The 26,979-nt window shown below is 52.5% G+C and overlaps 8 protein-coding genes across 8 annotated transcripts; 5 read left to right on the top strand and 3 right to left on the bottom strand.

Annotated features, from left to right (window-relative positions):
- Positions 1-115: 115 nt before the first annotated feature.
- Positions 116-2,084, bottom strand: mirD (putative MFS siderophore iron transporter; the record flags this gene model as incomplete). Its single annotated transcript, XM_056659367.1, has 4 exons — positions 116-1,047; positions 1,102-1,441; positions 1,511-1,781; positions 1,870-2,084. 4 exons carry the CDS (start codon positions 2,082-2,084, stop codon positions 116-118), a joined length of 1,758 nt encoding a protein of 585 aa, XP_056507660.1.
- A 1,394-nt stretch (positions 2,085-3,478) lies between these two features.
- NUU61_008841 (enoyl-CoA hydratase/isomerase family protein) lies at positions 3,479-4,348 on the bottom strand (the record flags this gene model as incomplete). The annotated part of the gene is made up of 1 exon (XM_056659366.1): positions 3,479-4,348. One exon carries the CDS (start codon positions 4,346-4,348, stop codon positions 3,479-3,481), a length of 870 nt encoding a protein of 289 aa, XP_056507659.1.
- Positions 4,349-5,245: 897 nt separating this feature from the next.
- Positions 5,246-9,416, top strand: NUU61_008840 (ABC transporter ATP-binding protein; the record flags this gene model as incomplete). Its single annotated transcript, XM_056659365.1, has 5 exons — positions 5,246-5,356; positions 5,418-5,621; positions 5,790-6,354; positions 6,409-7,892; positions 7,941-9,416. 5 exons carry the CDS (start codon positions 5,246-5,248, stop codon positions 9,414-9,416), a joined length of 3,840 nt encoding a protein of 1,279 aa, XP_056507658.1.
- Positions 9,417-9,641: 225 nt separating this feature from the next.
- NUU61_008839 (GNAT family N-acetyltransferase) lies at positions 9,642-10,939 on the bottom strand (the record flags this gene model as incomplete). Its single annotated transcript, XM_056659364.1, has 2 exons — positions 9,642-10,267; positions 10,309-10,939. 2 exons carry the CDS (start codon positions 10,937-10,939, stop codon positions 9,642-9,644), a joined length of 1,257 nt encoding a protein of 418 aa, XP_056507657.1.
- A 1,007-nt stretch (positions 10,940-11,946) lies between these two features.
- sidD (nonribosomal peptide synthase SidD) lies at positions 11,947-17,448 on the top strand (the record flags this gene model as incomplete). Its single annotated transcript, XM_056659363.1, has 6 exons — positions 11,947-12,009; positions 12,042-13,964; positions 14,022-15,029; positions 15,088-16,080; positions 16,146-16,367; positions 16,426-17,448. 6 exons carry the CDS (start codon positions 11,947-11,949, stop codon positions 17,446-17,448), a joined length of 5,232 nt encoding a protein of 1,743 aa, XP_056507656.1.
- A 534-nt stretch (positions 17,449-17,982) lies between these two features.
- On the top strand, positions 17,983-19,109 carry NUU61_008837 (uncharacterized protein; the record flags this gene model as incomplete). Its single annotated transcript, XM_056659362.1, has 2 exons — positions 17,983-18,042; positions 18,108-19,109. The coding sequence occupies 2 exons, from the start codon at positions 17,983-17,985 to the stop codon at positions 19,107-19,109; spliced, it is 1,062 nt and encodes a 353-aa protein (XP_056507655.1).
- Positions 19,110-22,542: 3,433 nt separating this feature from the next.
- rasB (Ras small monomeric GTPase RasB) lies at positions 22,543-23,325 on the top strand (the record flags this gene model as incomplete). Its single annotated transcript, XM_056659361.1, has 2 exons — positions 22,543-22,620; positions 22,675-23,325. The coding sequence occupies 2 exons, from the start codon at positions 22,543-22,545 to the stop codon at positions 23,323-23,325; spliced, it is 729 nt and encodes a 242-aa protein (XP_056507654.1).
- A 1,042-nt stretch (positions 23,326-24,367) lies between these two features.
- On the top strand, positions 24,368-26,663 carry NUU61_008835 (putative acyl-CoA synthetase; the record flags this gene model as incomplete). The annotated part of the gene is made up of 4 exons (XM_056659360.1): positions 24,368-24,743; positions 24,796-25,191; positions 25,246-26,121; positions 26,233-26,663. 4 exons carry the CDS (start codon positions 24,368-24,370, stop codon positions 26,661-26,663), a joined length of 2,079 nt encoding a protein of 692 aa, XP_056507653.1.
- Positions 26,664-26,979: the final 316 nt, after the last annotated feature.

Here is a 26,979-nt window from a genome sequence, read left to right as displayed (position 1 = left end):
AAACACCACCTCGTCATCCATCATCGTAAGATCCCCGTCATCTACATTACCGAAACCGACAATGTCGACCTGACTCTTTATACATTATCTTCCTCAAAACATGCATTCTAGCCCACTAGAAGAGCATGCCCTTGACCTGTTGAATCTTCTTCACGTTCAGGTCACGAATCATCATCATAAAGACCAGCGCCAAAGCCATGACGGCAGTGCCGGCAATCAACATGCGCTTTTGGGTGGCCGCGTAGGCATCCATGATAGCCTCACGGATCTCCGAACCATATTTATACTTCAGCTGCTCATCGAGGCTACCAACAATCTTTTCCAAATCGCCCTGGGCGCTCTCAGGAAGCGTCTGTCTCAGCATCTCCGGCAGGGTATTGGTCCAAATACCACCAGAGATACTCCCACCGACGGAGCCACCGATGTACCCAAAGAGACCCAGCAGGGCCAGGACAGCAGCGACATCATTGTGGTGTGAGGCCGCCAGCATGGCGACCTGCTCGCCGATGATGATGACACCCCCACCCAGCGCGATGAAGACCTGGCACATGATGATGTAGCCCAGGCCTATATGCGGCTGGCGGAAGTAGATCATCAGGCCTACGCCCAGCATGTACAGTGGCACACCCCACATCAGCACCCACTTGTAGTGGCCGGTCCAGCGGATCAAGAATCCGACGACGAACAGCTCGACGCCCGAGACAATGTCGAAGATACTTGAGATGTACCCGGCCGAGGCAAGCGAGGTGTTGTAGACCACCTGCAGGTACGAGGTGAAATAGTCGAACCAGCAGTAGTAGGCCACCTGATAGGTAAAGTCCAGCAGACAAGCACCCATGACGGTGCGCGACTTGAGCAGGGTCCAGGGCACGAAGGGCTTGATAGCGCCGAACTTCTCCCAGAACCCAAAGACCACGAGCAGGAAAGCACCAACCACCAGCATGGCAATGATATAGTCGGTGCGCCAGGCGTCGCGGGACGAGGCGGCAATCGTGAAGGGCAGCAGAAAGAGGACGAAGCCGGCACAGAGGAGGAAGACACCAACAACTAGGAATTCAAGTCAGTTATAAATCCCCAAAAGGGAAGTTTTCCCGATCTTACAGTCAAATTCAACCAGGTAGTGCCGGAGACTCTGGTACCAAGTCCGGTTACTCGGAGGTCTCTGGACCAGGCCCTTCTTCTTCGCCTTGAACTTGGCCATCTGCAACACCACTATCATGGGCGTGGCGACGACCGGGAGGATAATCGCCCAGGAACCATATCCCCAGCGCCAGTTCTTAGCGTAAAAGCTCTCGGCAGCCTTGGGACCTCCGAACGCGGTGATAATGTACGGGGACGAGGTGAAGGCATAAGCAAGCCCCCTGTTTCGCATGGTCGAGGTATCGGCCGTCAGAACATCGATGCAGAAAATCATGCCTGTGAAGCCAACCGAGTAGAAGATCTATATTTTGGATTTCATGAGCCTCGAAGAACACAGGAGAGAGAGAGAGAGAGAGAGAGCTTGACTTACATTGGCTGCGGCATACAGCTCAAAGCTGTTACAAGACGCCATGAGCACCATGCCCAGGGTCGCAATTGCCAGCATCAAGCCAAAGCCCACAGTTCGATCCCATAAGTTCAAGATCTTCGCGACTGGCATGTACGTGGCACCGGCCATGACATTCGACACGACCGTGATGACCGGCAGCAACGAGTGATCCTGAAAGGCACTCGACACATAGGGATCCAGATTGGTGGAGAGGGACGCTTCAAAGGCGTTGCTGAAGTAGAGTAGCCACATACTATACCGACCGATTAGTTCTCCAATGATTCCCAATGATTCCAAGGTTTTTGTCGCAAGATCGTCCACCATCAAAGATCACCCCTTACCTGATATAGACTAAGATCAGCGAGGACCGCGACCATGACAGAGTCATGGCCTCCATAATTCGCACACCATCCTGAGTATTTTCGTCGGGGACTTCAGCGTTGCCTTTGTGGTCGCCGGCCTCGTAGGCTGGAAGGGCTTCCTCTTTCTGGCCTTCGACGTTGACCTTCATGTCAATCTTTGTTGCATCAGACTCCTGAATGCCAGCGTCTGCCATCTTGACTACAGTCCGAAGAAAATTAGGATCGAGACTGGCAAGGGGCAGGAAGACGGAATGCGCTCAAATAAATGAGAACGACTCCGAGATTGATAAAAAAAAGAGCAGCAAAGAGACTAAGAAAAAGTCGATCCATTATAATTAATATATTAATGCGAATATGCGTCACTACTGCAAATTCTTGGGCCCAGTCAGCACCACACATTTCCCGATCACGGAGGATGGGAATAAGAAAGAAAAAAGAAACAAAAGGCTGGATCACTCAATCTAATCTGATTACAGGGCTACACGCGTGGGATGACCCACATCGGTCTCGCCGAGTAAAGAGGGATCCGGTAAGATGAAGAGCCGTATTGGACGCTGATTTGGCCACAACTCGTCAGGACTAGCCAAGTTCTTCCATCGCACCGACGCTAAACGTGGACGATGTGGGTATTCTCCATTCTTTATCCGATCTGATAACTGCAAGGTGCTGTGCCTTTGGCCCCGGGGGCGCTGGCCCCGATCTCATTAGGTAAAATCCGAGTCAATCTCCATAAAAAAGAAAGACAATCACTCGCTTAAGTCGGAAGAACGCGACTGCTGCGCCAAGATGGCATGACTGACAGGGAGTTTTTGCAGCTAAACGAAAAATCCTGCACCATGCGAGACCAAGGCCTTTGATGGAGCTTGTATGAGCTTGTATGCGGCGTGTTGCGGACATTTCCGAGTATTGACGGTATTCGCCATGTTGTATTTCTTGTATTTCGGTTCTTATAGTACGTGGCATCTCATCCATGCGCCCACTCTGCATCTGATTATTCGCGGCCAATTCTCGGAGCAGGCCACGCTACAGTCCTGCGATATATTGGTCCCGATGGAGCTGGAACTTTTCTAACCGGCAGATGCGTCTGCATGGAGGCCCACCAAGCCCGCTGTGATGCGGGTTTTTCGGCCCCCGGGTGTGGCAGGTGCTCGTGCTGCGAAGATCGGCACAGCACGAGGATTATGACTGGTATTTGCCTGAGGGGAAGTTTTGCTGTGTAGAAGAATTCAATGCAGGTAGGGCTTGAAGTGCTTTCATCCTTTGAAAGGACTAACCCGTCAGTCTGAACCTGGAGAAGCATTGTCTAACAAGCCTTTTTCAGCAATGCAACCCGCTGATGAGTACAGGACAGATGAATAACAAAGATGAACGGGCTGGGCATTGAAGTGGACCCATTCGACACTGGAATGTTCGACTTTTCCATTGCCACCGATCCGTGGAAGGTTGATGGAGGACATAGGAACGTCCGATGGCGCGTGAGCACTTCCACTGTGTCATCTCATACATACAGGAATTCTTGACGCGTCGAAGAAACAGCTTGAGATGTTCAGGACAGGGTATAACGGAGGACTCTTGATATTGTTATCTCTTACAACTTGCTGTCAACCCATCGCGGTGCTCTCTTCTCAGCAAAGGCCTTCACGCCCTCTTGTAGATTCGTGCCTTCATTCAATGCGGACTCCCATGTCTCACTCAGCAGACGACTCGCATTCTCCACACTCCCATCCTCCCAGCCGGCCAGAATCCCCGCCCGACTAATCACCACACTGTCAGGGCTATTGCCGACGATTTTAGTCGCATACTCCAGTGCTTTCTTGACGACCGGCCGTTCCAGCACAGCACAGTCACTCGTGGCATCTTCTGTCACTGCATTGATCAACCCCCACTCCCGAGCTTCTGTCGCAGTGATGCTTTGGCCTGTAAGAGCGAGCTCCGTTGCTCGAGGCCGTCCAATAGTTCTGGCGAGTCGTGGGAGGGAGCCGGCCATAGCAACAACTCCTCGCTGAGCCTCTGGGAGGGCAAAGCGAGCACTTTTTGCGGCGACGACGAGATCCATATTGGCCACAATCTCCATTCCACCGCCAAAGGCCAGCCCGTTGACCGCGGCGATGACAGGCTTTTTGCCATGGCGCCGGGAGAGCCCTCCAAAACCGGACCGTGGCATCATTAGTTGTCCGTCGTGCTCTCCGTTGGCACGGCGAGCGTTGGATATGTCCCATTGTTTCAGATCCATCCCGGCACAGAATGCACGCCCTGCGCCTGTGACGATCGCACAGCGGAGCGATGCTTCGCTGTCGAACCAGGAGAAGAGAGACTCGAGTTCATATTGTGCAGCTCTGGTCATGGAATTGAGTGCCTCGGGTCGGTTGAAAACGACTAACACAACATGCGGAGCCGGAAAAGACATCACGCCATATGTCTGGGGCGGTGGTCGCCGTTTGAATTCCCTCACGTCCATAGTCCTGGAGCAAGCTATGCAAGGATAGATCACAAAAGAGAGGCACGATTGGGGGATATTTTGTTAGAAACAGCTTGGCACCTTGGACCGATGTCTATTTGCTTCGGAGTCATAGAGTTCCGGCTAACATGTCTACAACAGATGGACAAGACCCATTTTCCGAAATCATTCCTCATATGGCTGGAATAATTCTAGGACTGTATCTGGATAAGTTATGCTTCGAGACGGCTGTTTCTCCGGTGGATACCGACAGAACCCTCGGCTTAGATCCGCAAGACATTGTGCTGAAATGGCTAAGAAAAGGGAGCATGCTCGTTACCAGGATACGGTTGTCGTTCTAAGACATTACATTTTGAACCATTGGAACCGGTTGCAATGGAGCCCACTACTATATGTAGTACTACTGTATATCCCCAGCTAGTGGGCCCTGAATAACATTAAAGGTTTCTCGTCGGCTCAGGCCAGTATCCAATGCTGCCCATGTCACGCGACCTCTAGTCTAATCGAGCTTCAAACAGCGGACTAGACCGTGGAGCTTGCGTGGGCTGGTGGAACACAGTCAAGGCCGTAGATCGTTACATACAAGTCGGGATGTTAGGGCTTGCAGAATTACAGCCGCGTAAGATTGGATACGCCTCCACCGGGTGGACCACCGGGACCTAAACCAGTTGGGTCCTCGTTCTGAGCATGTCGTCGAGTCACCCTTTCATGGATCGTCCGATCTTATCAGATCTTTTTTCTGCACGGTGTGGCAGCGCGTGGATGGGGAATCCGGTATCGGATGAAAGATGCCGTAGTCTGAATCGAAGAGTGGCTTTGGACCTGGTCTGCCAATGCTTCAATGCTTCAATGTTTCAATGCTTCAGACAGTGCAAAACACTGAGCACTGATTGTTGAATGACAGAGTCTCTATCGGTCACTTTGGAAGCGCTGCAACTGCAAAGGGCAGCGCAAGTGAACATGGCAGACTCGGCATCCGTGAAAGGAAGCGCACGAATTGCCCAGAAGGTATGACTGTCGCGCTAGTATTGAATATGGCTGACCGAGCTGACTCCCTTTTGATATATAGCCCAAGAATTTCTTTGGCTACTTCGTGATTTATGCCCAAGCTACTCCAACCAAGTTCGACATCGCGCTGCTCATTACCGGCTTGATCTTTGCCATTGCCTCTGGTGTCCCATTTCCTCTGCTGGGCATTATATTCGGCCAGCTCATCGATGACTTCAACTCAGAGACATGCAATGCCTCAGCCACGACACCGGCAAGCCCTGCCGTATAGGCCGCGTATCAGAACGATGTGAATAGCAAGATTCTCTATGTCTTGTATCTCGCCATCGCGCAGTTTAGCTTCATGTACATCCAACTAGCCTGCTGGTCACTTGGGGGTGCGCGATTGGCTTAGCGGTTGCGCGAACAGTACTTTCGAAGCCTCTTACGCTAGGAGGCCGCGTTCTTTGACGACCTTCCATCCGGCGAAGTCTTATCGCGACTGAACGGCGATATCCAGACCATCCGCTCGGGCACCTCGGAAAAAGTAGGCATCTGTATCTCCAGTGTCTCGTTCTTCGTGACTTCGTATGTGGTGGCTTTCATAAAGGATGCAAAACTGGCGGGCATCTTGGTCTCCCTGGTTCCAGCATATTTTATCATGTCCCTCGTGGGAGGCTGGTTTATTGAGAAATACTCGCGACACATGTCGAACTGTTTCGCAGCTGCTTCATCGATTGCCTCGGAGGGTTTGTCGAACGTTGTAGTCGTGCATGCCTTCAACGCCAATGATCGACTGGAGAATAAGTTCACGGCTCATCTGCGCAGAGCGAGAAACGAATGCCTGAAAAAGGCCTTGGCTACCGGTGTGCAGGCCGGCCTGATGTATTTCATCGCCTATGCGGCCAATGCTCTGGCCTTCTGGCAGGGCAGTCGCACAATTGCCGATACCGTGGCAAATAACAGTCATGGAACCTCGGTTGGATCAATTTTCACGGTTATCTTCATTTTGGTTGATGGTAAGAGGAACCTTCTGCTTTGATGGTGCAATAGAGGCTGACAGTTGGTGATAGCAACACTTGTTCTCAGCCAGGTCGCACCTTTTCTGCAGATATTTGGCGCAGCATCTGCGGCATTCACCAAATTGAAGCAAGACATGGATCGCCAGTCTGTAATTGACGGTACATCAAATTCGGGGATCCCACTTCCTCCTTCCACTGCGGGCCACTTCGAGCTGCGAAATGTCTCGTTTACATATCCTTCGCGCCCAGAACGACTAGCTCTCCGTAACGTCTCTCTAGAATGCCCAGCCGGAAAGCAAACTGCTATTATCGGTCTTTCCGGCAGTGGAAAATCAACGATCGCAAGCTTGATGCTTCGGTTGTACGATGCCACCGAAGGATCGATGCTGCTGGACGGTCAGGATGTGCGAGACCTCAACACGCGCCAACTGCGGAGCTGTATTGCAATAGTGCAACAGGAGGCAACGCTACTTGATCGGTCAATCTTGGAGAATATCGCCCATGGCCTCGTCAACTCGGCCTCTCCCGCACACGATCATCTTCATGCCACATTAGTAGGCCCTCGGCTTGCTGCAGTGGCTGCTGCAATTCGCAATGGCCAACAGGCTTCCGACGCTGCCCAGGCCCATGGATCCGAGGTGGTGGAGATTGTCGAGATGGTTCAGCATGCGGCAACGCTCGCAGACGCTGCGCGCTTTATTGATAACCTGTCGGAAGGCCTCGGTACTATAGTAGGATCCAACGGCACCTTGCTAAGCGGTGGCCAGAAACAGCGAATTGCCGTTGCGCGAGCACTGGTGAAGGACCCCAAAGTTTTGATCCTGGACGAAGCCACAGCCTCTCTTGATTCCAAAAGTGAAAAGGAGATCCTGGCAGCTGTGAGCCGCTGCTCCGAGGGAAGGACAATGATCTCTATTGCGCACCGTCTCTCGACAATTCAAAAGGCAGACAAGATTATTGCCATGCGGGATGGAGAGGTAGTGGAAGAAGGAAACCACTCCGAGCTCATGGCCAAGCAGGGTGCTTATGCCGGTCTTGTCCAGATGCAGAATCTCAACACTCAACCGTCTGAAGGTACTAATTCCAGTTCGATTGATATCAATCAGTCCGAGCAATCCAGGAATGAAAGTCCCATGGAGCTCGCCAAGAGCAAGAGTAAGGAGCTCGTCTCTATTGACGCCAGCGAGAAACCACCAACATCACCGTCTTCAGAAGATCGCTCCCAAAAGCCAAAAAAGGAGTCTGTCTGGAGCCTTGCCAGTGGCATGTTTCCCATTATGCGCCCCCATCTGCTCATCGCATTCCTGGCCCTCATCGGCGCAAGTATCGTTGGCGCTGCCTTTTTAGCCGAGGCAGTGATCTTTGGCAACACAGTCGGCAGCCTGACCCCATGTGAAACGCCTGAATATATTCGTTCCCGTGGGAACTTTTTCGGCTTGATGTTCTTCGTGCTGGCTATTATCGAATTCTTCGCCAATATCGTTATCTGGGTGGGCTTTGGGTTGGTGGCTGAAAAGTCTATCTACACAATCCGCGTGCTGTTGTTCCGTTCGTTGTTCGAGCAAGACTTGCAGTGGCATTAGTCGGAGAGTCGTACGCCAACCGGACTACTGGGATACATCACGAACGATGGCAATCAGATTGCGGGCCTCAGCGGCTCGGTCATCGGCATCATATTCTCGATCTGTATCAACCTTGTCGTGGCTGTGATCATGACACTGATTATTGCCTGGAAAATAGCCCTGGTCTGTATCGCTGTCGTACCTCTTCTTCTCGGCGTGGGTGTGATGCAGCTCCACGTCCTGGCTCAGTTTGAAGAGCGCCACAAAAACGCATTCAACCAATCCGTCAGTATTAGTGTGGAAGCAATCAACTCCATCCAGACAATTGCTTCTCTGTCACTTGAGAATGAAACCCTGGCCGTTTATCGTCGCACGCTTCACGGCCCCCGACGAGAAACCACCGCGATCAGTCTGCACGCCAACCTCTGGCTAGGATTGGCATATTTCCTCGGAAATCTGTCTTACGCACTGGCCTTTTGGTGGGGCTCAAAGCAGATCTTTAACGGGACGTATAGCCAGACTCAATTTATTATTGTGATGTTTGCGCTGCTGGTGAGCGCCCAGCTCTGGAGCCAGATGTTTGCGCTGGCCCCTGAGGTATCTAATGCTCGAGCTGCGGTGGCAAGAGTTCTCGGCATCCTGGAGATTGGATCCTCTGGTGCAACCGGAGCCTCAATGCATGAAGCCACGACCGCAAAGGATATTGAGGCTTTCGGGACGACTAGATCAGTCGCCGCAAATGCGCAAGGCGGTATGGACGTCGAGCTCCGCGATGTCAACTTCTCCTACCCAGCGCGCCCCCGCGCACCTGTGCTGCGAGGACTGAATGTCCATGTCCGCCCCGACCAATTCTGCGCGTTGGTTGGACCCTCAGGGGCCGGGAAATCAACCATCATCTCCTTGGTGGAACGCATGTACCTCCCGATCTCGGGGGCAATTCTTATCGATGGAACAGACATCACGCACCGCAGCGATATCTCTTTCCGAGACAACATCGCTTTGGTCCCGCAAGAGGGGGTGCTTTTCGAGGGCAGCGTGCGGTTCAATGTGTCACTAGGCGCCCGTCCCGGTACCGAAGTGTCCGACGAAGAGATTGTGCAAGCCTGCAAGCTGGCCAACATTCATGACACTATTGCCAGTCTCCCACAGGGCTACGATACCCCGTGTGGTGCCAATGGTAGTATGCTTTCTGGTGGCCAGAAGCAGCGTCTGGCTATTGCGCGTGCGCTGGTACGCAAGCCCGGACTGCTGATCTTAGATGAACCTACTAGCGCCCTGGATGCTGAGTCGGAGAAACTCCTGCAGGAGGGACTGGAGGTGGCGTCGCGAGGTATCAGTGTCTTGGCCATTGCGCACCGACTGCACACTATTCGCAAGGCTGATACCATCTATCTGATTGAAGGGGGTGTTTGTGTTGATGCGGGCACTCATGATGAGTTGTTTACCCACTCTGAAAGCTATCGCACCAATGTGCTCAGTCAGACATTTGGAGGATGATGGCATGTACTATAGAGTTATTTCGCTTTAACCTGTACGCATACTTTTAGACCAGATTTATAATATACAGTAGCTTTTACTTCTTAGATTTATGGAATTCAAAATATAATAAAGTGAAGATGGTATAATTTCGTACATAAACATATAAATAGAACTTGCCACCAATGATCCCAAATAAACAAAACATACATTCACAGTTCATTCATGCCCTTGCGATTTCACATTCTACACCCGCGACTGGAATCCCAATCCGGTCCCCGCAATATGCGGAGTGCCCTGGTTAAACGGACACAGCTGGAAGAAGCGCTCCCGGGTACACTTTACAAGACTGGCCCGTTTATGGGGTAGGTCAATGACTTGATCCTGGTGCAGACCAAACGTGTAATCATAAGTTAAGACTTTGTCGTTGGTGGCAAGGGGTTCTCCAACCACATTCTCCGTGCGATGGTCATCTAGGAAGAGGTAATGGATCATACTCGGCCACCAAGCCATGACCCGATGCGGCCCTCTAAATGAGGCATCACCAACAAGAGTGTGGCGGCCGCGATCAAAGTCCTGCGCGGCATAGCGCGCGCCAATTGTATCTTCGCGGGCCCAGAAGATCTCAAAGTAGGAGAACGGGGTCTCGTTGAAGCGGCTCAAAACAGTGAGGGTATGTGGGTCTTCATGTTTTCGGCGCAGGTACTCACGATGTTCGTCCAGCGTGCCGGTCTCTTTCCAGCCCCTGGCTACGCGGGGGTCGTTCTGCCAGGTGTGGAAGAGATTTAGGTGGACGGAGTCTTGGTAGTCGAGGGCGACGAGTGAGAAGTGCTCATCGAGGAAGGGGATATAACGACTATAGACGACGGAGCCTGGTGTTGGTTTCGGGTGTCGTCGTGTCGTCGCGGATGACGATGGTGCGCGACCTCGGTTGAGGTCATGGTATACTCGAGGTGGGGGACGGCTGTGTTCCAGGTGGGTAGCCAGATAGGCTGGAATCCCAGAGGCGAGGCACAGCCTTGCCAGAAAGCGCTGCACAGAACAAGCAGCTCGTTGGGAGTGGGTTGGAACTTGGTTGTAGGGCTGACAGGCCGGGGGTGGTCAATGGCCACCATTGACAGACGCAGCGCCTGCGCAACAGTGTCGGCATTTGGTCCTTGCAGTTGAAGACGGAAAGTCTCGAGTTCTTCTTGCACGGTAAAGATCGAATACAAAAACAGCCAGAATTGGCCGACTGTTGGGGCAGGCTCGCTTTCCCAGCTGCAAGTATATGACGGGCTTCGCTGCGCGCGTGCCCATGCCGTGTTGTTGGAAGGTGGCACGGCCATCTCGGAGATCACCGGCTGAAGCGCATTGAAATATAGTTGCTCATTGTGCAAGGCCTGAGGGAACGGCTGAGCTTCATCCGCGTTGTCGGCCTTGCGCAGTTGGAACGACCGGGTTCCTTCAAAGATCTTGGACGAGGCCACTAGGTGGTAGGTGGTCAGATAAGGATGGGGCAAGCGGATTTTGGCTGGTTCCAACGGCTGTAAGCTTGTAGCCATTGTGTTTGCTGATGGCGCAGAAAGTTAAGAATAGCCAAATACAAGAAGTAAGCTGGTCGCGCAGAGCCTATACCACGGAGATCAAGAAGCTTCGTGCTCGGCTTTTCCTCCTTGCAACATTCCCCCGTGGGTCAATCCGATTTCGCAGGCTCGTTTCAGTCGCAGCTTCATCAACTCTCGATGGATAACCCGGATGTTGCTTGAGTGGGGACTGCATAGCTGGCGCCGAGGGCAGTGGAGTGATCAGATACGCGAATATCGTCCACATCGGGCTGGACCGACGTACGCAGACGAGGACCCATTCGGTAAGTCCATAGCATCTGATAAGATTGCAAGTCGGAAACTGGCCGAGGTCATCCATGGGAAGTGAAGATGGATCTCTCCATTGCCAAGCGGGGCCAGCGCTATTCGGCTATGACTCGTCAAGCCCTAATGAGCTGTATCGTCACAGACTCCGCGTTTGCTGTTTGCTTCTTTGATTCTTTTCTTTGTTTATGCTCGATGGTTTTGATATGAGAAACAGACAACAGTTAGTACAATCAGTTTCAACCCCCAACCTTCATGATTTCCTCGCCCTATCGACGATCGGTGGAGCCTCTTCACAATCGAGAACCATACAATACAAACTGGCGCGGTATTACAGAATTACGGACAGCCGGTTATTACCGCACAACCAAGCCTCCATACACCGGCAGACCTTGGGTGTCATCTATGATTGTGGAGTGTGTGCTCTACAGGTTTATCCAGTCCACCGACAAGGTGGGCCCCAAGAAAGCACCTGAAGCACCGGTCTTCTGGCCAGCAGGGGAAAGAAACGGAGACGCGATTTCCGAGTGCGCAGAGCATGGCAGAAGCGAGGGCCGTGGGGAGCAGTGGATGCAGGCATGGCAAAAGTCGCAACAAGGGTGGAAAGGACCGTCGGTTTCTGTTTCTAGTCCATATCTTGTTGATAGGCTTGCCTTTTTGTCCTCTGTACTGTACCCGGACACGTCAGGATTCCACCGGTCATGGCTTCTGGTGCTATTCTGTCCTCTGAGAGAGAGGCACCGAGGAAACGCCTGGCCACGTTCGTCCGCTTTGATGCTCCTATCTTGAGAGCTAGGAAACGACATCTTCACTTGCCACAGGCCTTGAACTGGGTGAACTCGACCGATCCGAGATCTGGCGCTGGAACAAGGATCTTCCTCCCACCACCCACACCTGCATGCAAGACTTAATATCGGATCAAGTGCGACGACAACCCACGGCGCAGGCCATCTGCTCGTGGGATGGCGAATTGTCTTACGAGGATATCGAGAAGTATTCAACGCTACTCGCATATCATTTACTTGAGCTTGGATTAAAAATTGGTCAAATCGTGCCTCTTTGTTTTGAGAAATCTCGATGGACAGTCGTCGCCGTCCTGGGTGTCATGAAGGCCGGTGGAGCGTTCGTTCTCATGGACCCAAGTCAACCCTTTGAAAGACGCCAGACAATTGCAGAACAAGTAAATGCAACCTTGATCATCACCTCCCAACCCCACGGTTCCTTGGGTATAACAATCGCGCCTGGTGCCCAGGCGGTCATTGTTAGGCAAGACACGCTTCTTACACTCGCCAAACAAACCTCTTCATCGCTTCGACCTGAGCTACCGGTGGTTCCCACAGATTCAAGTCTTTATCTTATATTCACTTCTGGGAGTACCGGGAAGCCCAAGGGAGTCATCATCGACCATGCCACCTACACTACAAGCGCCATCACCAGAAGTACGGCGGTAGGGTACACGGCCGAATCGCGAGTCCTCGATTTCGCATCATACGCCTTTGACGTCAGTGTGGATAGTATGCTCTGCACGCTTCTGCGAGGCGGGTGCCTATGTATCCCGTCCGACGAGGACCGCCTGAATGACCTGAGCGGCGTAATCCGTCGCATGAAGATCACCATGTCCAACATGACCCCATCTGTGGCTCGCATCCTTGATCCTGACATCGTTCCCTCGTTGCATAGTCTCGGTCTGGGTGGAGAATCATGCTCCGTTGGTGACGTCTCCCATTGGGGCCGGTTCACGCGAATCGTCGTGGGGTATGGCCCGTCGGAATGTACCGTGGGATGTACCATCAACTCAAGTGCAGCAGGCAAGCCGTATGTCAGTATTGGTCCTGGCGTGGGAGCGGTAATATGGTTAGTTGACCCCGAAAACCACAACCGATTGATGCCAGTGGGAGCAATCGGGGAGTTGCTGGTGGAGGGCCCGATCGTGGGACAAGGGTATCTGGGGGATCCCGAGAAGACCGCAGCGGCATTCATTGAAGACCCGCCATGGCTTCTCGCAGGTGGTGGTGATGTACCTGGGCGTAGAGGTCGTTTATACAAGACGGGGGATTTGGTCCGCTACGACCCAGATGGAGAACGCGGGTTCGTCTTTGTTGGACGCAAGGACACGCAGGTCAAGTTGCGTGGTCAGCGCGTTGAACTGGGCGAGATCGAGCATCATCTGCGAAGACTGCTCCCTGGAACAGACGTGATGGCCGAGGTCATTGCGCCCCAGGGCCGGAGCAAAGAGTCTATGCTGCTGGCCTTTGTTGCTGATCCAAATGCTGAGAAAAAACCCGATTCCCATAATGACGAACCCCAACAAGCAGAACTCTCGATCGGAACTCGAGAAAAAATAGCAAATGTCAACGAAGAGCTGTCCAAGGTACTGCCGGTGTACATGGTCCCATCGATGTACGTTGGGATAAACCGCATGCCCATGCTGGTTTCTGGGAAGACCGACCGAAAGTCGTTGCGAACATTTGGGTCACAGCTGTCTCTGCAAACAAGCTCGGAGGGTGGATTGACATCCCAGAGCCAGGAGCCCGTCTCGGATGCAGAGATCTGCTTGCAGAGTATATGGTGTCGCCTGCTCGGGCTTCGCGCGGAGGAGGTCAGCACCGCCCAAAACTTCTTCATTCTTGGTGGGGACTCTGTTATGGCGATGAAGCTTGTATCAGCAGTGCGTGTGCAAGGCTTTTTGCTGACTGTGACGGATATTTTCAACTTTCCTGTTCTGTCAGACATGGCAAGATCGATGTAACAAGAAGAGGCAGACTCGCAAGTGGAGGTGCCAGCTTTCTCTTTGATTGACCCAACATGGACCCGTGACTCTGCTTGCACGGAGACTGCAGAGAAATGTGGGATTGACAAAGCCACTATCGAAGACATCTACCCCTGCACTCCTTTACAGGAGATTTTGATGGCCTTTTCAGCCCGTTCAGCCAAGAGCTATGTTGCTCAGCGCATTGCGGAGATTCCCAGTATGGATGTAGCCGGAAGGCTTCAAGTCGCATGGAACACTGTGTTTATGGAAAGTCCAATTCTGCGAACTCGCGTCGTCGAGTTCAAAGACCATGGCTTCCTGCAGGTTGTCGTTAACGAATCTCCGAGATGGGAGTCAAGGAACACCAGTTTGAGCAGTTTCTTGGAAGAAGATCAGAAAGCCTCCATGTCAGTCAACATGCCATTGAGCCGGTACGCGCTCGTCCATGACCAATCGCATGACAAAATCTACTTTGTGTGGACTGTCCACCATGCAATCTACGACGGCTGGTCCACGGATCTCATTGTTGAACACGCGGTGAATGCGTACAAAGGTCTACCACTCTCTCGACCAGCTGAGTTCAAGCATTTCATTCGCTACCTGATCGACTCTGCGAGAGAATTCTCAAAGGATTACTGGCGTGTACAACTTCAAGATGCAACAGGACCCCAGTTTCCCTCTCTACCGTCACGGATGTACATTCCCGAATCAAATGCACTAGCCGAGCGATTTGTTTTTGTTGAACGGTCTACAAGATCTGGCATCACCACCGCAACCCTCATTCGAGCGGCTTGGGCTCTAGTCGCTTCGCAGTATACAATGAGCGACGATGTGGTGTTTGGGGAGACATTCGCAGGACGCACACTCCGGATTCCCGGCGTCGAGCAGATCGAAGGTCCCATGATTGCCACTGTCCCGGTCAGAGTGAGAATCGATCATTCCGCGCCTGTGCAGGAGTTCCTGCAGGCGATCCAAGAACAGGGTCTTGTAAGAGCTGCACACGAGCACCTCGGCATGCAGAATATTCGTCGGGTGAGCCCCGATGCCCAGCTTGCGTGTGAAGGAAGTCAAAATTGGTCTGGTTATCCAGCCGCGTCGGCCAAAAACATCAGAGCCATCCGACGATGAACTTCCCTCTTTCCGTGCTGAAGACGCAGCTCACGAGGCCCTTCGATTCAACTCGTACCCGTTAATGTTGGCATGCTCTTTGCATGATCAAGGGTTCCAAGTAACCGCGAGCTTCGACTCTGTTCTCATCAGCGAGCCACAGATGAACCGAGTTCTGGCTCAGTTGGAGTGCGCTGTGTCGCAGCTCTGCAGCGAGGACATTGCTCAAATTAGCAGTATTACCTGTCTGAGTGACCAAGAGTGCGCAGGAATATGGCAGTCCAACACATCCGCAGTTTCTTCTGCTCCCGATACTTCACTTCTTTCAGAAGAGGATAATAGCCGCATGATTGGGGACAAATACCTAACAAACTCCGTTTCATGGATTGTGCATCCTGCGAATACCAATCTTCTCATGCCAATTGGCACAGTGGGCGAGCTTCTGCTCGAAGGAGTCGGAGAAGCCGCGAACATCGAGACTCCGGAGTGGCTCAAGCAGGGATTCGGCGACATTCCCGGCCGTCACCACAGGCTCTACCAGACTGGAGATCTAGTCAAATATGACGAAGACGGGTCTTTGATCTTTATGGGGCGAAAAAGGAGCTTGAAAAAGGTTGACGGCCATGTGATGGATCTTGCTGCCATTGATATCCAGCTTCGCTCTTTTCTTCCCTCGACAACCGACGTCGTCAGTCAGCTCATTACCCCGAAGAGCGACAGCAGTCAATCCCCTGTACTGGTTGCATTCGTCAGTGAACCTCCACCAAAGGACAGTCAAGTAGTCAACCTCGGGCTCGAGACACAGAACGCGGCGCTCCCCTTGACGGATGTGCTCTCAACGGAGCTTGCTGACTCTATTTCTGGTCTCAGCAAGGACCTTGCTGATATTCTGCCACCATATATGATTCCGTCTACTTATATCCCACTCCAACAGGTTCCTTCCCTCGGGGACCAGGTCGATGTCGAGTCTCTCAAAGTTATGACGGAACACGCCGGCCACGACTTGAGGATATCCCAGCAGAGAATCAACGCCCGGTCAAGATCTACACTGCTTTCTCGTTGCTGGGCATCGCCGATGTGGAGGTCTTCCTGTCCCACAAGGTGCAGCCGGCTCTGGCAGATGCAAATTGGAGCATTCAAGATGTTTTACCTGTGACGGACCCTCAGGCGCGAGATGTGGAGGCGACGGTTTCTGCACCGCGAAGTGCTTTGCAGTACAACATGCTGTACCTGGACAAGACCGTTGACATAGCACGGCTATTGGTTTGTTTTGATCAGCTTTTTTCTACTCATCCTATTCTGCGAACTGTCTTTATCAGAGTCAGGCCGCATTCTGCAAGTGGTATTGGAGAGTCTCAAGGTGCCAGTATCAGAGCACAGTATTGATGAACCTGTGGATGAATACTGTACCAAACTTGCCAGAGAAGATGTGGAACAGGATGCTTGCTTTGTCTTTGGAAAAAGCTTCCTGCATATCTTCGTCGTTCATGGCATTGACGAGACGGGATTTATGATCCGGATATCGCACGCCCAGTACGATGGAATTTCATTCCCTGAAATTCTTCGGCAGCTCGATGAGCAATATCAAAACAAACCATTATCCCCGTCTCCTCCCTTTTCAACCTTTGTCCAACACCAAGCCGACTCTCGCATCGAAAAGATTAACTACTGGCGCAACATGCTCCAAGTGTCTCGACTAACAGTCCTCCCACCATCTCAACCCGAAAGCAAGCCCACATTCTTGAAAAGAACCATCGACGTGTCTGCGCGCGCACCCGATATAACAATGGCCACTCTCCTCACGGCCAGCTGGGCTCGGGTGTTAGCCCAGCACCTCGGCATTGGGGATATTACCTTCGGGGGTGTTGTATCCGGCCGCACCGTCGACGTCCCCGATATTGACCGCGTAATGGGACCATGTTACCAGGTTATGCCGCTCCGAGCGAAGTTCCAAGCTGGGATGACGGCACGCGAGTTGTTGCACGAGATGCGCGATCAGTACTTGAAGGGCAGTCACCATGCTACGCTCGGCTTTCAAGAGATCTCAGATCACTGCACAGGCTGGTCTCCGAACATCCCATTCTTCTCGTCTATCGTCCACCACCATGATATCGAATACTTCGATAAGATGCCTTTCGCGGGCTCTGAATGTCGTGTTGACTATATGAACCCGCACCCCGAGCCACCGAATCCGATTCGCGTGGTGTCATACTCTGAGGCTGGTGCAATGTATGTTGGCATTGCGGCAGATAAAGAGCGGAGGGGGTTTTGGCAAGCGAGGTTGGAGGAACTGGCTTCTGCCATGGAGGCATTTGTACAGGATCCGGCGGCTATTCTTGCATGATGGTCTATGGATTGTGATATTTTGTGTTTTTCATTGTGCCATTATCTTGTCTTGATGTTGTTGCATTTATCTCAACTATTCATTCCACGATCTCAGTACCTTCTTCTTCTCATTCTGAAGCCAGCCCCCATTCTTCAATTGCTGAAAGTAGAAAATTATTCTGGTCTGACCTTTAGCAGCATTTCTCGCCACACCGCACCGGATAATGAGCTCGTTAGAGGCCAAATTAGGACTCTCGGCAAGGCGTAGAATCTTATCAATCAGGAGATTTTAACGACGGATCGGCACCCTGCAGACTTTCCCTCCGGTTCAGATTCCATTTGGGTAGCACGTATTAAACAAAACCGTGGCGCATACAGTACGAGAAAAAGAATACTCGGCGTACAGTACCTATGTACATAATTTATGGATCGGGCCCGCAGGCGTAATGTAACCCAACAACTCCACCTCGAGTCCGCCGCTATCGGCACCGGATCTTGATATTTTCTTATCTGATCTGACACACTCAACTCCCCCTTCTCCCCGAAAGACCAAATGGAACTCAAGATGCTCACGTCTTTGACACGAGGTCAGCCTGGCGTCCTCCATAACTGCGTAAATAATCCTGTTGCTCAAAAGGACCCCCCAGGTCCCTTTGCTGACTTGATCATCCTCACCAGACCAAAAGCCTCGTGGCTTTTGAGTATACGCGCGGAGCCCCGCGCAAGCCACACACACTTCTATTTGTGGGCGGACTCGGAGATGGACTCGGCTCGGTCGACTACCTGGGCGACATCGTGCGGGCGCTAGAACCAACAGAATGGACGGTATTTTCGCTAGTGCTCTCTTCGTCGTACGGGGGGTGGGGCATGGGCCGACTAGGCAAGGACATCGACGAGCTAGCGCAGTGCGTGCAGTACATCCGGGAGTACAAGACACCGCAGTTCGGGGCGGGCAAGGTGGTGATAATGGGCCACTCGACGGGCAGCCAGGACGTGCTGCACTACCTAAACTGCCCGAACCCGCGGCCGCCACACCCGGTCTTCGATAAGAGCTGGACCCCGATCATCCGGACCCCGGTCGATGGCGCGATCATGCAGGCGCCTGTTTCGGACCGCGAGGGCATCCTGTGGGTGCTGAAGTGCGGAACGGAGCGCGACAGCCCGGCCGCCATGCGCAACCTGTACAACAACGCCGTTGAAGACGCGCGACGCGCCACCTACGAAGATGACGACACCGTCGACACTATTGTCCCCATCTCCGTCACCGCGCGCATCGGGTATCCGGCCTCGGCGCCGGTGAGCAGTCGCCGGTTCCTGAGCCTGGTGAGCCCGGATAGTCCTGAGAAACCCGAGGAAGATGATCTGTTCAGTTCAGATCTGAGTGACGAGCAGCTGCGGCAGACCTTTGGGATGGTTGATGCGCGCGGCCTGCTGAATCAAAAACTGATGGTGCTGTATTCAGGCCGTGACCAGTCCGTGCCGCCGTGGGTGGACAAGGAGGCGCTGCTGCTGCGGTGGCGGACGGCCCTTGATAATGGTGGGGATCGCCAGTTGTGGGATCCGCGCAGTATGGTGGTTCCCAATGCGTCGCACGCGCTGAGTGACAGTGACCAGGCGGAGCCGCGGCGCATTCTGGTGGAGAGGGTGACTGCATTCTTGGATGATATTCAGCGGGCTTAGTGTTGTGCTGGCTGGCGCTTTTTTATTTTAGCAACTATGAGTTAGATATCAAGCATACTTCCAATTTAATATGGGCCCGTTGTGATCCATCAGTTCAGTACCCGAGATGAAAGAAGAAAGAGAAACGCAAGTACAGCTTCCTCACAAAAGGAGTCAGTTGAGTAAATAAAAGACTGGCTCATCATCAATTCCGGAAAAGCCGGTAGGATCGGAACTAATCGCACATGGGGTAAAGGCAGGTGGAATGACATCCGAGACCTGTAGTCTGGGATTCTCTTCCAAGAGAACTTGCAGAGATGGAGAACATAGGTATGTCAGCGGTAGATTTGCTGCGATGTCTGCAAGTGGTTGGGCATTGCAATAATCGAGAATGAGTAGATTAATTTCTTGAGGTGGGCTCTGAATTCAAATTGTATACGGTCTGTAGTAAAAATATAGGAGGATTTTGAGATGTTGAATAGGCCATCTTGGTTTCGGATCATGCTAGCTAGGATTTCAAATATATTGCCAAAGATATGTCTCATATCTAAACAAATCCAAGCAATGTGCTAATGAAGGCAGCCTGCTTCCTGAGCATAAACCAGATACAATACAAGATGTGTTGTCGAGCACAATCATCCATGGGTTAAGATGGCTTAGGCATAAGGCTGTGTATCCAGAATAGAAATTACCCAAAGACTACCGAGGCAAAATGTTATATTTTGTTATTTTTAAGCTTTGACCGATAGGAAAAGAATAAGGAGAGCATCCCTTTCCAACGCTAGGAGATTCACAATATCGAGAATGGACCTGACCCCCTAATTTGACAAATCACCGTCCCCGGTCTCCTAGAACTATGGAATAGGGGGGAGTTGCTAGCATGGAGATATAGGGGAGTCGACCATAGCCCATTCTTCCCCAGAAATCAGACAGGCTGGGCGGGCGTGGGGCGGAGGGATTGACCGAAGATCCAAAGAAACGAGTCGGTCAAATTGGGTGCCAACTTGGGTGCCCGGCAAGGCGCAGCCTGGCAGAGAGAGAAAGAGAAGAGAGAGAAGAGAGAGAGCCCCGGTGGCCCCAAGATACATGTTTTCACCAAGTTACCAAGTTCCGGCCCCTTGGATCTGTCGATCACCAGACACCTATCATTCTATCAGAGAGATACGCAGCTCAGGAGAGAGAGAAGGGGGAGAGAGACCATGGCGGGCCGTTAACGAGGTCTCCATCTAACGGCCAAGCAGGACGGGAGGATCCGTCACGAACCCCTATCGCATGCCAGTTATAATGAGCATTATTGGTGACAGTTGGGGTCCTGGCCCCTTTGCCCCCATCGCTTCGGGCCTTGCCGTCAGAGCCGACTCAAACCTTCCCACAAGATATGACAGGAAGCGAATAAAGAAAAGAAAAATCAATCAATCAAAGACTAGGGCAAGAAAAAAAAAGGGGGGGGGGGGGGGGGGGGGCACATCACTGCTGTTTGGGGAACAGCCGTGAATGGAACAAGCTAAAGACCATTTCACCTCACCTATTTCACATATTTCACCATTTAGCAGATCACTAATGGCCCGCGGCCACAGAACTGGGAAGTGCCGCCCATCCCCACTATATGAACCATCCAGGTAGGCCTGGGGGCCGATCTATCAGCGGGAACTCACGCGCCGTTCCGCGGGACTAAAAGCAGTCCACTTCTACACCGAAGACATTCCTGCGTTGCCGGAAGCCTTCCCGTGCAATGCCAATTCCTTCGCCCCCGAAATTATGGAATTCTGACATGATCACAGGATACAGAAGGTGTGGGATTGAGGGATTGAGGGATTGAGATAGGGCACTTTCTCTCTATCTCTTTCTGTATATATATTGTGGGAAAAAAAAAAAATTCTACAGGGTCCACCGACGTGCATGAGAACCCATGCATAGCGTCTCCCAGGACCATGGAGCACGAGATGCCAGGGGAAAGAATAATGGGGTTGATATGGGGCATCGTCTGACGCCGCATCCATACCTAGGGAGGTATTATCCATAGAATTAATCAAAGTCAATTTTAGAGGATTTGGTGTGAGAAAACTCTGCGCAGTTGAGATATTTCCGAATAATTCCCCAGAAACGAGTAATCACAGCAATATCATAATCGTCTAATCATAATAATCAGCAAAAGCCAAGCCGTGTCGGGCCAAATTTTGCTCAAAGCCTGGACCTTCTCTGTTATCCACCTTTTTATTTCCTTTTTTCTTTTTGTTTTAAGGACCCGCTTGTCCATTCAGCGGTATTTCCGTGCATTTTTGTTTTTTTCCCCCCTGTTACTCTCCGAGATTGACCGCATGTTCTTCCATGTGAGCTTGTCCAAAGCCGAGTTTCACCGGAAGTCTAAAGGTTCTTTGATTCTATCTTTGATATATTACTTGGTGGGTGGGGATGGATTCGCAATTATTGATCCATCCCAATATTCATAGTATTCATAGATGTCCAAGGGATTTATATCCCATTCTATCCTTCGAAATCCTACACTATTCTCGAAGGTGACCATTCTCTCTTCTGTAGAAAGAAAATATCGCACCTCCTGACATACATCATCTTGCCGAGTGCATGATCTCATGGAGCTGTTACTCGGGCGCTCTCTAATTATAGGAATACCATTGTGTGTCGGGCGACTTTGCCCGGGCTCCGCCACCAAAGGATGTTGAGAAAAAAAAATATTCATAATAATAAAAATAAAAATGAAGTGAGAGTAAGGGAAATAGAGAGAAGGGAGAAGGGAAGTAAAGAAGAGAAAGAAAGAACAAAACATAGTACTCTCCCACTGGACCCGAGACGGTCTCGGAGCGAACAAGAAATCAGTGCCCCGACAGGGATTGAGCTCGAGGGAGATTATGATATGATATTGATATTGATATTGATATTGATATATTTATATTGATATATTTATATTGATATATTTATATTATATATATATAATATCTATTATATATATTTTCTATTCCATCTTTCTCTCATAACTCATATCCATCGATTGTCATATTGTGGTTTCTCCCCTCTCCCTCTCCACTTGGGTCCAGCCACTTCGCACACTTCCCCTTCCCCCTCTCTCCATCCTCGCTCTTCTCTTCTCTTCTCCTTTGCTTTTTCCCATTTCGCGTCATTCGGGAGTAATTGGAGCAATTGAACAATTGGTCTCTATCTTGTGTGGTTCCCGTCTTTGCCCCCCCGCCTGGAACGTGCTTCTCTCCCTTCTCTCTCTCCCCCCCTCTTTTCGCGCACCCTCCCCCCTCCTTCGGACACCAACCCCCCTGAAATTAATTCCAAGCAATCCAGGTAAGCTCCTTTGACGAAACTTGGAACTTCCTTATGCTAATTCGGAGTAGTGACGCGATTGCCACCAACTTTGCCCCCTCCTCTACCACCCCGATCGTGCTCGATTGTGCCCGTTGGCAAAAAAAAAAAAAAGACACTGCCCGCCATGTCAGGGAAAATGACGTTGTACAAGCTGGTGGTGCTGGGTGATGGAGGTGTTGGAAAGACTGCCCTTACCATTCAGGTTGGTTGACCTCTGGCCACAAGGGGATGTCTCCCCGAGGCTAACACCAGTTAGCTCTGTCTCAACCACTTTGTCGAAACATACGACCCGACCATCGAAGATTCATATCGCAAACAAGTTGTGATTGACCAACAGTCGTGTATGCTCGAGGTGCTGGACACGGCGGGCCAGGAGGAATACACTGCGCTACGAGATCAGTGGATCCGAGATGGCGAGGGGTTTGTACTGGTCTATAGCATCACGTCGCGCGCTTCTTTCTCCCGCATTACCAAATTCTACAACCAGATCAAGATGGTCAAGGAGTCTGCTAGCTCCGGCTCGCCGTCCGGTCCCAGCTACCTCGGGTCCCCCATCCACGCCTCCGGCCCCGCGCTGCCCGTCCCCGTGATGCTCGTCGGTAACAAGAGTGACAAGGCTGTGGAGCGTGCCGTCTCGGCACAAGAGGGCCAGGCCCTTGCCAAGGAACTTGGGTGTGAATTCGTGGAGGCGTCTGCAAAGAACTGCATCAATGTCGAAAAGGCCTTCTACGATGTGGTGCGCATGCTGCGCCAGCAGCGCCAACAGCAGCAAGGCGGCCGGAGCCAGGACCGCCGCCCAACGGGCTTTGGATCGGGTCACCGAGACCGTGACGCAGGTCCCGAGTACCCCAAGTCCTTCCGGCCTGATCGGTCGCGGCATCGTGGCCGAATTTGTGTCCTCCTGTGATCGGCCGGGTCCGTCCAGGAGGTGGAGCACTGAAATGAATGCGCCCACAGAGAGCGTGATGGCTGGTCCTTTGATCTGTGATCATTGATATGAGGATATATACACATTTCCTGTTCCTTTTTGGTTCTCGGGTGCATTCTGGAGGGTGGTTCTGTCTTTTGGTTACGACCTTTTGTTCGGTGTCGACGGCCTCGACCGTGCTTCAATCATCCGTTTCGCTTGCACCGGAGCTCACCCAACCGGTCGCCTGGAGCTTCTTTGGATGCATCTCCATCTTTGTTCAGCAAGGGTCACCCTGTGGGAATATGCGCCCCTGCCCATGCCGTGTTCCGAGTGTTGAGCGCATTGGGCTGGGATGTTCCTCCCCATTCTCTCGACAATCGTCTCCCGCTCTTCCACACGGCCCATGGATGCATTCGGCATCATTATATACCCATTGGAGCAGCCCGGTGGCCAGGAAAAAGAAAAGAAAAAAGAAAAAAAAAAACCCCGCCCCCGGCGACCAAGCCAGAAGATCGCAGTCGCGCATTAGCAGGCATTTCGATATGATACCCTACGACTGAGCTTGTTTTATATTTTGATTATTTGATTCCAGCCATTTTCTGTCGGATATAGAATAAATCGTTACAGATCGAGCTCCAATCCCTACCTAGGTAGTACCGGTGGAGTACCGACCGATTGGCGGTGGGCTGTAGCATTCGGCAAGTACCTCGCGGGTAACCCCCCAGGTGCGGGGAAAGCACGGACTCACCTCGGGCCCATCTGGGGTTTCTCCAGCTTCATCCCTCTGGAGCTCTTCCCCCGCAGCGGATTCTTGGGGGTTTTAACGAGCTGATTTGAATGGACCATCCATTCCTGCCCTCGCCGATCCTGACCCCGGTACTGGGAACTTGTTGCATCCATCTCTCCGGTCCTCCAATCGCACCGACGGATCCTCTGGAAGGACCTCGGGTAAAAACACACTATTAGTAGCTCGGTGCTCGATGGATTGTGGGCACCGCGATCTGAAACCGTTCCACACAGCTCTCGAGCCTATACCGTGATGCTACACCCCCAGCTTTCGGCGCATCAACATTCTCTCCGTGACCCAAACACCTTCTGGTCGAGCCATGCGGATAGGCTCCATTGGCACCACAAGCCATCGCGGGCTCTCACTCGCCAGACCAAGACCCTATCGAGTGGGGTTCAGCATGAGCACTGGTCATGGTTCCCCGATGGTGAGATCTCCACCACCTACAATTGTGTAGATCGCCATGTGCACAATGGCCAAGGCGACCAGGTTGCCATCATTTGGGAGTCGCCTGTAACCCACACGACGGAAAAATATACCTACCGACAACTACTAGATGAAGTCGAGGTCCTTGCGGGCGTATTGCGGGAGGAAGGCGTCCGAAGGGGTGATGTGGTGATTATATACAGTACGTCAGTCCATCATGATAAGATGACGTTAGCATTCTGACCTGTTGGCAGTGCCAATGATTCCAGCAGCATTGATTGCCGCACTGGCCATCACGCGCCTGGGTGCCATCCACGCGGCTGTCTTTGGTGGATTCGCAGCGCAGTCTCTGGCGCAACGCATCGAGGCGGCACGCCCGCGAGCGATCATGACTGCTTCGTGCGGCATCGAAGGAGCCAAAGGGCCCATTTCGTATCGGCCGCTGGTGGAGGGTGCGGTTGAGGCCAGTCGTTTCAAACCTAGCAAGGTCATCGTGTGGCAGCGCGATCAGCTGCGGTGGAATAACCCAGACAAGCTGGGCGGCCAGCGGAACTGGCAACGCCTGGTCAAAAGTGCACGCATGCGGGGCATCCGGGCGGAGCCCGTGCCTGTGAAGAGCACCGACGCACTCTATATTATCTACACCAGCGGTAGGATGTTTACTGAGCTTCCTTGAGTCCAGTCACTAACCATGTCCACGGCAGGCACCACGGGACTCCCCAAGGGCGTTCTTCGTGAAGCAGGCGGCCACGCCGTCGGCCTCGAACTATCGATTCAGTCTATGTTTGGGATCAAGGGTCCTGGTGATGTAATGTTCTGTGCCTCTGATATCGGATGGGTCGTGGGCCACTCGTATATTTTGTATGCGCCGCTACTCGTTGGCGCAACGACAGTCCTCTTCGAGGGCAAGCCCATCGGAACACCAGACGCAGGGGTCTTCTGGCGCATTGTTGAGGCACACCGAGTCAACGCGCTATTCACAGCACCAACCGCAATGCGTGCCATCCGCAAAGACGACCCGAACGACCGCTTTGTCGAGGAAGTCGGCAAACGCGGAGGTCTACAGTCCCTGAGGGCTTTGTTTCTAGCGGGCGAACGCAGCGAGCCGAGCATCATCCAAACATACCAAGGATTGCTGGGGAAGTATGCTGCGCCTGGTGCGCTGGTTATTGACAACTGGTGGTCGTCTGAGTCTGGATCGCCCATCTCTGGTCTGGCGCTGAACGGCGCCGCCTCCGTTACAGGGAAACCGTCCCCAAGAGCGGCCCAGCCACTCGCTGTTCGACCTGGATCAGCCGGCCCACCAATGCCCGGGTTTGATGTGCGGATAGTCGACGATGACGGCGTCGAGGTGCCGCAGGGCACGATGGGCAATATTGTCATGGCGCCGCCACTGGCTCCCACGGCGTTCACGAGCTTGTTCCAGGACGAAGAGCGATTCTATGCCGGCTATATGAAACGGTTTACCGGGAAATGGGTGGACACGGGCGACGCGGGCATGATCGATGATGCAGGCTACGTGCACATTATGTCGCGGTCAGACGATATCATCAATGTGGCAGCACATCGATTCAGCACTGGTATGTGTCCCCGTTTTTCTTTCTTTCTCCTCCTCCTCCCCCGCCCCCCAACCCCCCACAAATGCTTTGATCCTCTAAACAAGAACTAACAATTTTCAACCCAAAATGCAGGCGCCATCGAGCAAGCCATCCTCTCACACCCAGCCGTCGGCGAAGCCAGCGTCGTCGGCCTCCCTGATTCCCTCAAGGGCTTTCTCCCCTTCGCATTCATCCAGCCGCGCCCCGGCACCTCGCCCCAAGAAACATCCCTCCCCGCCACACCCACGCCCCAGCTCTTCGCCGAGGTCAATGCCCTTGTCCGCGAACAAATCGGCGCCATCGCCTCGCTGGGCGGCATGATCCAGGGCCGTGGCATGATTCCCAAAACGCGGAGCGGGAAGACGCTGCGCCGGGTTCTGCGCCAGCTGGTTGAGCAGGCGGCGCGGGGCGAGTATCAGGCCTCGGTGAGTGTGCCGCCGACGGTGGAAGATTTGGAGGTGGTCGAGGTTGCCCGGAGGCGGATTAGGGAGTATTTTGAGAGGAAGGGGAAGGCGAAGTTGTAGTTGACGGTGAGTGACTGTGGTCTGTGTCTATGGATAGTTACATATTTTCGGGTCAGTATAGTATCAAATCTGCTGCGGCAAAGGTATCTGACGTATCAAGGATTTTGATCGTGTTTTGGGACCAAGATCTTGCAATCTGAGAGGCAACCCTTGAAAGTGCCTAATTGGGTAACAATTGGCATCCATGGATCGTCGGGATAGTCAACACATGGACCAAGTCTAAGATGGTTAGCATAGGGCTGAACTATATCCTGGAGAATAGGCTGTAAAGACCAGACACTACGAATGATCGAAGAGAATGAAATAGAAACACTCA

This window comes from Penicillium alfredii (genome assembly GCF_028826965.1).
Source record: "Penicillium alfredii strain IBT 34128 chromosome Unknown utg000011l_segment0_segment0, whole genome shotgun sequence".
Lineage (NCBI taxonomy): Eukaryota > Fungi > Ascomycota > Eurotiomycetes > Eurotiales > Aspergillaceae > Penicillium > Penicillium alfredii.
This window is presented reverse-complemented; position numbering and strand designations above follow the sequence as displayed.